A 12,056-nucleotide genomic window follows, 5' to 3' on the forward strand; every position below is an offset into this window, starting at 1 on the left:
ATTTTGTTTGGTCTACTGGAACTGTAATGTTTGGTCAACTGTAATGAAACATAATAAAGTCACTGCATGTCATACGTGAATATTTCTTTGACATGTCTTATAATTGGTATGCATGTGTTCCTGACTTATACGAAAGCAAAAAATCACATTCCACGTCAATAATACAATAGCTGACATTTAGTTAAAGCGTATACAGTAGCATAATTTGATGTCCTCGTGTAGTAATCATGTAGGCCAGAAGGTGGAGGCATTGGAACACATTAAAAACAGCGCTTGTTTTTGACGTCATATTAAATGGACGGAACACCGACACAACGCTAGCTGGACAAATATATTACAATGTTGGTCTTCACATCGACGGGATAACATACGGGAGTGCAAGCAAAATCAAATGTTAATTGCGACAATTTTGTTTATCAGACTAGCCAAAACAAGATTAGATAGAGCTAGCTAACAGGGCAAGTAGTGGTGCTGTTATACGGCTTGCTACTACCTACCTGTACCAGTTAGCTGGACTCATTAAAATGGCTATGATCTCAGTTAATTACATTCTTCTTTGCGGGCAACTTATTTTGCTGCTGACAGTGTTGCTCTTGCAGTGTTTGGAAGGAATTCACTCCCAGAATTCATCTGAAATTCCCGGACAGAGAGTAACTACTGCCGCGTTCAGTGAACAACCGCAGGACAATGTGACATATCAGTATCATGTCACACCCGTTAGCGTTGGTTCAGTGAATTATTCAGATCAGTATGAATACAGGCCTCCGTCTCCAGTTGTCCTCTGCAAATACCTGTAAGTTTTTGATTCGTGCTTTTCAGTCAGTCTCGGTTCTATCGCTGTTTACTTTTTTTAGAACTAGTTCCTCAATGCTAGCATGTAAATGTCTTGCTGCCGATCAATGAGTGTTCTCTTCAGCTAACCAGCTGCGACAGAATAAACAACAGTGTCTGGCACAAATGTATGTGAGGTGGATTTCATAATGATTGTATCGTTTCTTTTAGACCAGAGGAGTTCATATTGTGTGAAGATCCCGTGGACCATGCAGGAAACAGCACAGCTCTCCAGGAGTTGGGTCACGGCTGTATTGGGGTATGAGACGGTCCGACTGTATCACCATCCACATGTCTGTCGTGTCTTATGTAGATATAGATATTATGGAACTTCCAATTCAACCTTTTTCTCTCTTAGTTTGGAGGCCAGGTGCACAAAGACGTGAACCACACAGAGGTCATGTGCACTGCACTGGAGGACATTGAGTGTGCTGGACCAAGAGAGTTTCTAAGAGGAAATGTTCCTTGTATCAAGTAAGTGAGGGGATTCTTGAAAGGAAACCCAGTCCCATTTGACACGATATGGTCCATAATATGGAAGCCAGCATTGCTCCACCACTAGAGTGCAGTATAGATATTTAGACGTCATTTGAAATTAAGCGCAACATATATTCAAAAACAGGCTCATTTATGTTGATAAGGTTCCTAATCTTACATCATTCAAGCATTCTTTGTCAAAAATAACACTACCGCTTGTGTTTTCAGGTACACGGGCCACTATTTTATCACCACTCTGCTGTACTCCTTCTTCTTGGGCTGCTTTGGAGTGGACCGCTTCTGCCTGGGCCACACTGGCACTGCCGTGGGCAAGCTGCTGACCCTGGGAGGCCTGGGCATCTGGTGGTTCGTCGACCTAATCCTCCTCATCACAGGGGGGCTGATGCCCAGTGACAACAGCAACTGGTGCACTTTCTACTGAGGTCAGCCAAGCTGTCTCTTCGAAGCCCCCTCCTCCCCCTAAGTGTGTAAATTGAAATTCTGTCTGCCGAGTTATCTAATTTACACCTCCACACTGCGGTGGTTATAAGGCGAACGTTCTGTACCTTTTTGTAATGGTACGTTGCTGTACCCTCCCTTTTACAGAATGTGCCAGACATATAAAAAGGATACTAAAAAATTACATGAGGAATGTGTTAAGTGGTAAACACATTCATACAACTTTGACCTGGAGACAAGTATGTGCATGTGCTCCTGGTTGAGGTAACTCGTAGGCTAATCTTGGTAATTGGAATACAATTGTGTTTGAAACACTGTCATTATGGTTCAGATGTGTACATAAGCCAAATTGTAAATAATATCTGTATATACCTGTTAAAGTTGTACATATGTTAATGTATTTGCTGCTTGTCTCACCTTTGCTTTTAATTACAAATTCTTCACATTATAATATTGCATTAACCAAAAATTATTTATACAGTCAGGTCACTCTGCTCTTTCACAAATTCAGATGTATTTCTGTGATTGTAATGTGAAACATGCATACAGTGAGGTTAAAATACTGTTTACAGCTTTCTGAATTCTTGTACACATTGAATACCCCATTCATATTAAATGTTTTTTCATTCCAACATGCAGTGAGCTGTTAAGCTATTTGTTTTCCATATTTCACATATTTACTTGAGTAAAGATTTTCATTTCAGTCAAAAGCATAACTTTTATTTTCAGACTACAGCTCACCTGGTCTAGCTTGAAAGGGCAAAAAGTATTCATAGACCTAATTCAAACAGATTTAGGCACTGAACATATTCTCATGAATTAATATCACTTAAGAGACTTTCTGTTTGTAAAAGGATATGTGTTCAGAAAATATATGTTCACTTGTGTAATGTGAATAAAATGTTTGTGCAGGGTGAAAACACATGGTGTTTGTGCGGGTGAAAAATAATTCACTGGAAAGCCGCGCAGGGGAAATGCCACTTAATCAATATCTTCAGGGACAACAGTTAGTGTGACGTCTTCATTAGCACGCCGCACCACGACAGAAAGTGGCTGTTCTGCCTGAACTGCCTTGCTCACGTCCTCTGTAGTGTGAACCGACTGGTCGTTGATGCTCATGATTACATCGTTGTTGAGCATGCCGGCGCTAGGGAACAACAGAGACATACAGTCGTTTGGCCTAATCACTCACAGCTTTCCTCAACATTCACAGCACACAACATTCCTCTCATATTTCCTCTTTCACCTTCAGGATAACAACAGTGACCTTCAGACACGCTGGGTCTTGATCAAACAGAGAAGGAGATGGTGGAAGGGAGATGATGGCAGACAGAGCTGTGAATCCATGTTTTTAAGTAACGTCATGGGGTTCTGGAAAGCTTATTTGGACTCATGATACAGTAGTCACTTGGAATGGCATTCATACCATACTGCAGCATGCTGTTCAGGGCCTATGCTCCACTGATAGGGGGAATATGTTTGTGTGAAGAATACAGTGAGTATGGAATCAGTCAGGTAGATGGGAGATGGCTGTTAAGGGAGGAGGGCATTACAGCTTTGCCTGACGGTGTCTGAAGTGTTATGGTAAACTAGAATATGATTCAATCCGTGCCCTTGAGAACCACAAGAGGTTCCTGTGCCTTGAATATTGTGTTGCCTCCAAACTCACTGCATCTCCCTTTCCATCTGGTAATAGACAGCGGTAAGCATCCCAATATGGATCATGCAGAGCAGTTTAAGGTTACATCTAAAACCTGAGTTAATATGAAACCAACTTTGTAACCAACATTCCTAATGTTATAAAGCATGGATGGGTGTTTTAGTATCTGCGTAATAGAATTACACATTGTCTTGAGGGTGTTAGAGCTGCACCTAAGATTGGGGAGCTGATTTACCTGGAGGCAGCGGTTCCAGGGATCACTTCATAAACGTACACTCCTGAAATCACGTCTGGGAAATCACTTTCCCGCTTTTTCATATCACGAATCAAACTGGGAAGAAACAGGCAAGAAAGACATTCGATTATAATATGAAAGACTTGGAAATGCTCACCAAACATGAATTCCTGTCTAACCCACGTTCCAATAAAAGTAACAAATTGATTTACATCTCACTATAATTTATTCTTAGATTGAAAGTTGTTTACTCACGCAGCCGAGAGTTGCAGCATTCGAACCCCCATGTATTTCTTTCTGGGAAATGTCTTTCCTGTTGTCCATGTACACAAAGGATTTCGGAAAAGTAAATCATTTCAATAAAATGCCATATGACTTTAGCAGAATAAGTAATAACATTGAACCGACCCTCAATGGTAAATTAGAATTGTTAAGTGAGATTAACTACAGACCTTTTATTTGTCTGGTGTAAGATTCTGAAAGGAACTGGCGTATTTTGTCCGCTGGTATGGCAAAGGATATTCCAGCTGTAACCTTCAAAGTATTTATGCCAATAACATTCCCATCCTTGAGACACAAGAAAAGGAAAAAACGGCCTTATTTTTATGTCCAGAATACACAGTTACAATTAGGAAACTAAAGTAAGACAGTACCTTGTTACCAATACCCTAATTAGAGCACTGCTGTATTTCATATCTGCCTTAATATAAGAATGAGCATGTAATTTAAAAACTCCACACCACTCCAATGTTCTCGATACGAATCCTTGTATTCCACTCTCAGTACTCATGAAAAAAGGAAGGACTGCTTTGAAAAAGCAGTTGTGGAAGTATGTTTTATTTCTCCTTTTGCGATCAATAGGCATACATAAGTCATCACCATTAGTAGAAGCCGGGCATAATATATTCAGTTTCCAGAGGCAAATTTGAAACAACAGAAATGGTGCAGTAAAATGCAGAACAGGGACCTTGAGCACTAAGCATATAAAACTGAATTATGACCTTGGTCCTCTCGGTTCTGAATAAAACAAGAAAGATGACCTACATCACAATCCATTTGACAAATGTGCTGATTATGTATTACAATCCTCTTAAATACAATATAACTCAATAAATCCTCTTACCAAGTTAACAAGTGGTCCCCCTGAGTTTCCGTACTGTGGGAGAACAAGCACATTAAACCTGATTAAACGTTATTGTTTATAACTGAGGAATTTACTTAAAAGGGAAGAGTGGGTCATGAGGAAAAAACGAGAGAAGTTACAGCAACAAAAAAGAATGTAATCGCTGGAACTTTTACGGAGGGGACTTGCATTGATGATTGCATCGGTTTGGATGTACTCCATGTCTGAATCCTTGAGGCCTAACTCGTGACCGTTGCGTTGAGTGGTGCTTATGATACCAGTGGTGACTGTGTTTTGAAGGGAGAAGGGACTGCCCACTGCCACCACAAACTCTCCTGGTCGCAGGTCAGATGAACTTCCTAACAGGAGCACTGGTAGAGGTGTCTAGAAAAACAGAGATACCATCCACAATATGAGAATGCTGATAACTAATTTTTATGACTGATTTTATTACTGATGACAGCTTTTTTTACTGACTTGTCAAAATACTAGGAGGATTTTTGAGTATATCTGGCACCATAACAAAATAATACCTACAACCAGTCAACAGTGAAGCCTACATGGTACTCAGGTACTGTTTCTACCTGCCTTATCTTGTCCTACACTGGCCTGAGGTAGTTTCATCTCTGGAATCTGACTACATTTGTGCTTTATTACCACCTAGGGAGTTGGAGTCTTGTTCCATCAGAGTCTCCCTATACAGGTCTGTTACAAGTATGAGGGTTTACCATCTGACACCACGATCCCTCTTTGGCTTTTCATTAAATGTTAGTCAATGGATCAAAATGCTTTGACTTCAGTTCTATGTTTTCCTGAATAGGCTTTGTAATGGACATTTTTGGGGGTTAAAATCCTTTAATGCCACACAGAGGAACTATTAACACTACTAGAGGTCTGGGCTGTGACAAATGTTTTAGTAAAAGAAACACTTGCAAACACTGGGAAAAAAATAACATTTGATGCTGTGAATTTATAAGAGTAGAACCAATGGGCCTTGGAGAAAATCTGACGACAAATCGACCATGTCAAGGACGGGAATCTTATTTTAGTGCGCGAAGGCCCTTGCTGACTCTGTCCATGGAACATCTGCTAGACTGTCTCAGTAGGATTAATTCACTCACTGCCTCCTTGATGTTAGTCATAGCTGACAGGGTAGCAGGGCCAGTATAAAACACAAAATGGGATTTAAAGTGGGGACCTAGGGGAGCCAACTGGCAATGAAACTGCCTCTTTTCAACAAGGACTCACATCAGACTCTATTTTAATGAGGGCGATGTCCAGTTTCGGGTCCACGTCCTTGATTGTGGCGTCTAACTGCACCCCACTCTTCAGCTCCACTTTAATTCGCTGCTTGTTAGAGAGGACGTGAGCGTTGGTGACGATCCATCCATCTTCTGATACGATGAACCCTGAACCACTTGAGACGGGGACTTCCTGGTTGGAGAATGGCAGTCTGGTGGAAAAGTTTGATGAGTTATAATACCTTATTTTCATGTACATATGGATTGCTAATAGTTAAATGTACAATGCAGGCTGTGAATGACAATCATTTCAATACTGTTTGCAGTTTCTTGGTTTCACAGCACCTTCTGAACAGCTCTAGATGAACTACCGCTGGAGCTATCTTATCCACCACATCAGCGATGAAGTTAAATTTGTAACGCATACTGTCAGGGTTCCTGAAACCTGTGAGAACACAACAAGGGAATTCTGGATATACAACAAAATTGGATTGTAGAGAAATGATTTAGTAGTAAACTCAGATTGAGACTGACATTGGCTGGAGTACTGTATATTTGGATATGTGGTTTAGGTAATTTGTCTGTAGGGTAATTGACAGATAAGAAGCTGTGACTCCATTCAGGCAAGTATGGACAGATCCAAAAATGTAAGCAAATCAGAGCTTACCATCCAAATGTTATACAAATACAAGCTAGAGCCACAGAATAGCTTTATTAATTTAAGCTTAAATTTTTAATTGATGTCAGTGAGTGATTGCCAAGCTTTTGCCAGCTGAAGCCAGCCACATTGGCCACATGGCAAGTACAGGACTCAATACACACATAAAACGAATCAGCCTTTAGGCCATAGGGTGTATGCTGGCAGCAGGTGAAGCTCGCATCAGAGATAACACTCTGTTATCTCCTTCCACATCAAAAATATACCCTCCAAGCCTCTACCCCAAGGTTGCATTTTCCCTTTCATTTCACATTTCCCCTTTACTTTTAGACAGCTCACTTTCCTGAAGTCTGCATTCTTCAATGCTGTGAAAGGTTACTTAGGTATTGCATGGCAGCATAAATACTATACTCTCTGCTGAATGATCCTTAAATGCAAATGACTTAAGTGCTTCTATTGCCAACACATACCTTGGCAAGAAAATGTTTCCGCCATGATCACATTCAAACGAGCAACCGATCATGTAGAGAGAACCATGCTCTCTCTCTATCTCTTAACTAAGGTTTATGGGATTCATAGGGAGTAAAGGATGTTAATGGACAGGCTTAGATATCTGTATTGGTCTAGGTGGTCTTCGGTACCAATGGGATTTCATTACACTCATTCCTTATTTTGACAGTCATACATTCATGGCCTGTGGTATTTATACCGTATTACCATGACAACTGTATAACATGGCATACGTTCGGGAATGTACAGCCTCTAATCAACCTGCAGCTAGGTGCACACACTGCCAACAGCTGTCTATGTCTTACAATGAGCAGAAAGTTGTCAACACCTGGTGTCAACATATTTTTTTACCTGACACTGACAGGTGACTAGAGGCTGAGAGTCTTTCCCTTTACCTGCACACCTACTCTGCAAATCACATGACTACTGATTAAACTACTGGCTTAATGCTGTAGATGCACATGTTCTAAACTGTCTGTCACTGAGGATGGAACACTGATGTAAAATCCTGCAGCCCTCATAAACCCTAAACGTGTCCAAATATGCCTGTAGGCAACCTCTAATTCATGCCATTATTCAGTCCAATCACCCTATTGTTGTGTCAGTCACTTGAAATTTATGTGACACCCTCCAGAACGTAGAGTAATTGGAGAGCAATGTGGTTTGCACACCTGTGTTTCTGGAAACCCAGGAGGGTTACTAATGAATGATAAATTATTCTGTTCCAAATCTTCTGTGAGTTACAATGATATGAAACTGTGATGCTAAGGATGCACATCTATGCTATTAGAAATATGTAAGGTGATCTTAACCTTGAATAATACAGTGACTGTCAAAGGTATATGTATTTCTTGTCAATTTTAGGACCAAATACTCACTACAGCATAGCCTGCTATAACATCATTTATATTATTGTTCTCATTCTATCAATACCATTATTGGGCCTCTGATTCTCAGCCTATCAACTCATGTTTTAAATCATATTTATGCATGCAGTCTATTTCACTTTCAATTTTAAAGACGTTTTGTCGTCTCATGACAGGGAGTCTGCATAAAGTTCTTGGAAAATTACTTAAATTGTCTTCATATGCAGTTAGGGTTTTCACTTACTTGATGGTTTTGTAATACGTATACAATATCAAATCAAATGTATTTGTATAGCCCTTTTTACACGCAAGCATGTCACAGAGGGCTTCACATATGCCCATAGAACTGCCCCTCAACCAACCTAAACCCTCAAGGAAGACAAGGAAAAACTCCCAAAAAACTCTCAACAGGAGAAAAAAATGGAAGAAACCTTGGGGACAATATTATACATAACTAGTGTAGTTTTAAGGCGAAGGCTTACTTACTTACCAAACGGTTTCTGTGACATGTTGATGCGTTTACCCACCTGAATGACAGTGGCCTTTTTGGATCAAGATGACCTGGGGAGTTCCATTGAGCTTTGCTCTCCTATTTTCGGCTCTCAAACGGCAACTACTTGGATAAGTTCTTCCATCACTCCCGCATACAGGTTCTGAATTGAGGCAAACGCACAGACCGCGGATTTTGCGGTTTCCTTCTTCATAATCACACCTCAACCCCTCGCCACAAAGGCTATTCCCGTGCTCTCCGCAAAGGTCACCCTCCCCGGATGCACACACCGAGCAGCATCCACAGTCGTCCTTTACTAAACCGTAATAGCATGGCTCTGGCGGGGCCGGGCACCGTGAAGCATAACAAACTTGCAGACAGAGAGATCGCCTCTTTCGAAGTAATCGCGCATGAACTGCAGATGCCAGGATTATATAAACTACAACTAATTTAACCATATTCCAAACCAGTTGGTCCGTTTGAACATCTAAATTCTTAGTTCACGCGTTCATGGACTTTAGTGTCAAACAATCGAAACTTTATACTTGTCTGATAGTCATGTGACAGTTATCCTATAATTGCGTAATAACTGCAATATGAGAAGTTCAAATTCACATTAACATTTCTTTAAATGGCATTGTAATGATGCCAGTACTAGCAAGTTAACATCCAGATATCCTCAACGGTGTTGGGTCTTCCAGGTGAGCTTCAGCAAAGCAGAACCGTCGAGATGTTAAAGTAGCTTACCTTTGAGAAGTGTACCAAGGGGGGAAGACTCATAAACTTGAACCCTCAAAAATGTCAGTCAACATGATTTATAGACAGCATATTTTTGGCCTTATTGAATGGGTGATAGGGTATTTTTAGTTTTACGTATTTTATGGGGGCAACTAACAAATGTATGCAAAAATACATAACTTTTAAATGAAACATTTCATGGGCTAGACTGGTTGGATAATGGAAACGTAATTTGCATGAACATTTACAAACACAAGCAAAAAACAGCACATATAGCCCATAGTCATTAGGTATACAGAAAAATCGGAAAAGCAGCAATAATCCAGAAGAATAGGCAACATGGTCATAATGATCTCCTTTGAGGTAAGTGACTTGAAGCACTTGTGGTTGTAGCCTCCCTAGGTAGGAAGTACTGTTACCACAGTCATTCTAGAACATATCTGTGCTTGCTCCTAATCATTTTGCAGTAACAAAGTGTTCACATAGCCTAATACTGTTTAATGTTTTGTGGAAAAACTGTTAATCTCATTGCTAGGTACAGTTTATGAGGCTTATAAACTGTATTCAGAATGTTAGTTATATGTGAAACACACAGAGTAACAACAGTAACTGTTGTTTAAAATTATAGACAAGTGATACAGATAGTTTTTTGTCATTACCAAAGCTGCAACATCTTTAGGTTTGGTTTTTAATTACATTGATGTGTTGAAAGGCATTCAGCTTCCTTTATGAGAAACCTTGGTCATTAGCGAACACCAGATGGACAGAAAAGACTGTGAGAATCCTTTGATTGTAGTGAAGTGGTCTTGCTTGACAAACAAAAACATGTACGGAAATCTGATTTGTCCAGGTAAGATGAGGGACAGTCCAGTTGAACCTGATCATTTACATTGTTTACATACTATGTTTCAGTTGACAGACCATTATACGTCATATATGGTCAGACTATACTTCAAAGCAATTTATACTCACTAGATTTAAACCTCTGTTTATTAAGCACCAATAAAGTGAATTTTGTCACTTTGTATTGTACACCCCTAATATTAAATAGTATAATAAGCTTGAATATATACAGTGCATTTCTTGTCCTGAACAGATTGGATAATGACTAAACTGAGGGGAAATAAAAGCCTACAGTGATGGAATTCAATGTAGTGATTATTCTGTTATGATTACAGTTATTGTATGTTCACACTAGCAAATATATTGCATTTAACATTGTAAAGTTAAAAACCTTAACATCTGAGGGAAAAATAATGACATGACATTTCCATAATGGTTGAGTGAAACTGCTTAAGCATTTTATTCATTTAAAGCAAATGCCATTTCGACGGCTCGCTCTGCATATAAATCCATGATTTCCTCTGGAAAACTCATAATTCATAAGCTCATTATAGAGGCTGTGAATTAAAAAGCTGTTAGGCCTTTGTGCAATTTCCAGATCAAGAGTGGCCTAGTTTTGAAAGTCAAGAACCGTTTCAAAAATGTTTTCTTTGGCTCAAGTGCTTTGACTCTTCAAATGACTTTGAGAAGCCTATAGCATGTCCTCCAGTACATAGTCCCCATCTCATTTGAGCTGCTACAGAGATGGCATCCACATGTGTTGAATGTACCCTTCCATTGCTGTCTTTTTATATAAATCAATCTACCATAACCTGGTACAGAATACAGTCTAGTATCTAGTACATCTATTAATTGTATCTAATGAATCCTCTGTTGTTGGCCTTGGGTTCAATCCTGGATATTGACAGTAAATATCCAAGTAAGCAGTAGGGGGCAGAAGTGTTCCATATTTCCCCAAAACCCTAGTATTCCGTTTGTACTTTTGGGGACAAGGTGTAGTGTTGAGATTGCTCTTGACCTCTACTGACTGGGGCTGTACAGACACAGATGTATGGGGGAGGGGGGAACCGCTCATGGGTTTGGCAACCGCGGGACTCCCCCTGCTCACCAAACACCCATGACCGCAGGACTAATTGGCTGTGTGTTGATGCTGTAACTGAAATGATGGCACCTAATCAAGAGGACAGCTTTCTGTGACATCGGAGACTCCATTGTGAGCTGTCTTGATACAACGACTTGTTTCACATTTTATTACTCTTGTCTGCAGTTGTCTCTGGTGGATGAGATGTGGTGGTGGTATGTGGTACTTAAGATCATCTCAGGATCCCGACCCTGGTTTTGTTGTTTCTGTCAGACAAACCCCATAGACAAAAGCTTAGACATGAAGTATACTGAAATCACATTCACTGTGTGTCTGTGTGTGTGTTTGTGTTACGTAGACTGCTGAATTCTACACGTCTTCTGATTGAGGCAGAGGAATTGTAAAGCTTCGAAAACAAGAAAAAAATACATGAAAACGATGCGTCTAGAAGCCTATTGCTGAGAAAGCTCTACATTCCCTGAGGAGTGCACACTTAAGAGCCTTTCACAGGAGGGTATTACAAGGTCTAACTTCCTGTTCTTTTTAGTCTTCCTAGCAGCAGAGTTCTATCAAAGGTTTGATAGTAGTCAGCCATCTTGTTCTTTTCTTCTGTAGTCTAGTCTTTGCATATGCCACATCTTGTCTGTGAGACAGGAAAGCATGAGGTCAGTTTTATTTCTGCCAAACTGAGACATGGAAACCCAAGAAACACTAGCCAACCAACTTTGGGTTGCCTGAAAAAATTTACTGTAAAAACCTTCGAGTCTAACAGAGAGAATTTATGTCCGAAATCATTTTTATCTGACAGGCGGCTGACTGAAGATTCATCTTTGTTGTTCTGTAG

The 12,056-nt window shown here is 40.1% G+C and overlaps 2 protein-coding genes across 2 annotated transcripts; one reads left to right on the top strand and one right to left on the bottom strand.

Moving 5' to 3' along the window:
- Positions 1–271: 271 nt before the first annotated feature.
- On the top strand, positions 272–2,378 carry tm2d2 (TM2 domain containing 2). The gene is made up of 4 exons (XM_062454505.1): positions 272–793; positions 1,003–1,090; positions 1,190–1,305; positions 1,537–2,378. The coding sequence occupies exons 1-4, from the start codon at positions 525–527 to the stop codon at positions 1,748–1,750; spliced, it is 687 nt and encodes a 228-aa protein (XP_062310489.1). The 5' UTR covers positions 272–524; the 3' UTR covers positions 1,751–2,378.
- Positions 1,842–9,267, bottom strand: htra4 (HtrA serine peptidase 4). The gene is made up of 9 exons (XM_062454504.1): positions 8,588–9,267; positions 6,372–6,471; positions 6,034–6,238; positions 4,975–5,169; positions 4,786–4,818; positions 4,115–4,229; positions 3,918–3,975; positions 3,663–3,758; positions 1,842–2,914 (listed from the first exon to the last, which is right to left on the bottom strand). The coding sequence occupies exons 1-9, from the start codon at positions 9,006–9,008 to the stop codon at positions 2,749–2,751; spliced, it is 1,389 nt and encodes a 462-aa protein (XP_062310488.1). The 5' UTR covers positions 9,009–9,267; the 3' UTR covers positions 1,842–2,748.
- Between the last annotated feature and the right edge of the window lie 2,789 nt (positions 9,268–12,056).

Source organism: Osmerus eperlanus, chromosome 28 (assembly GCF_963692335.1).
Source record: "Osmerus eperlanus chromosome 28, fOsmEpe2.1, whole genome shotgun sequence".
NCBI classification, from domain to species: Eukaryota; Metazoa; Chordata; class Actinopteri; order Osmeriformes; family Osmeridae; genus Osmerus; species Osmerus eperlanus.

Excerpts from the sequence above, each read along its gene's own strand:
- tm2d2 (XM_062454505.1), top strand. The coding sequence starts at position 525 with ATGGCTATGATCTCAGTTAATTACATTCTTCTTTGCGGGCAACTTATT. Across the intron at positions 794-1,002 it reads GTTGTCCTCTGCAAATACCT|ACCAGAGGAGTTCATATTGT; the intron begins GTAAGTTTTTGA and ends CGTTTCTTTTAG. Across the intron at positions 1,306-1,536 it reads GGAAATGTTCCTTGTATCAA|GTACACGGGCCACTATTTTA; the intron begins GTAAGTGAGGGG and ends TTGTGTTTTCAG.
- htra4 (XM_062454504.1), bottom strand. The coding sequence starts at position 9,008 with ATGGTTAAATTAGTTGTAGTTTATATAATCCTGGCATCTGCAGTTCAT. Across the intron at positions 6,239-6,371 it reads CATCTAGAGCTGTTCAGAAG|ACTGCCATTCTCCAACCAGG; the intron begins GTGCTGTGAAAC and ends CTTTTCCACCAG. Across the intron at positions 2,915-3,662 it reads CCTGGAACCGCTGCCTCCAG|CGCCGGCATGCTCAACAACG; the intron begins GTAAATCAGCTC and ends GTTGTTCCCTAG.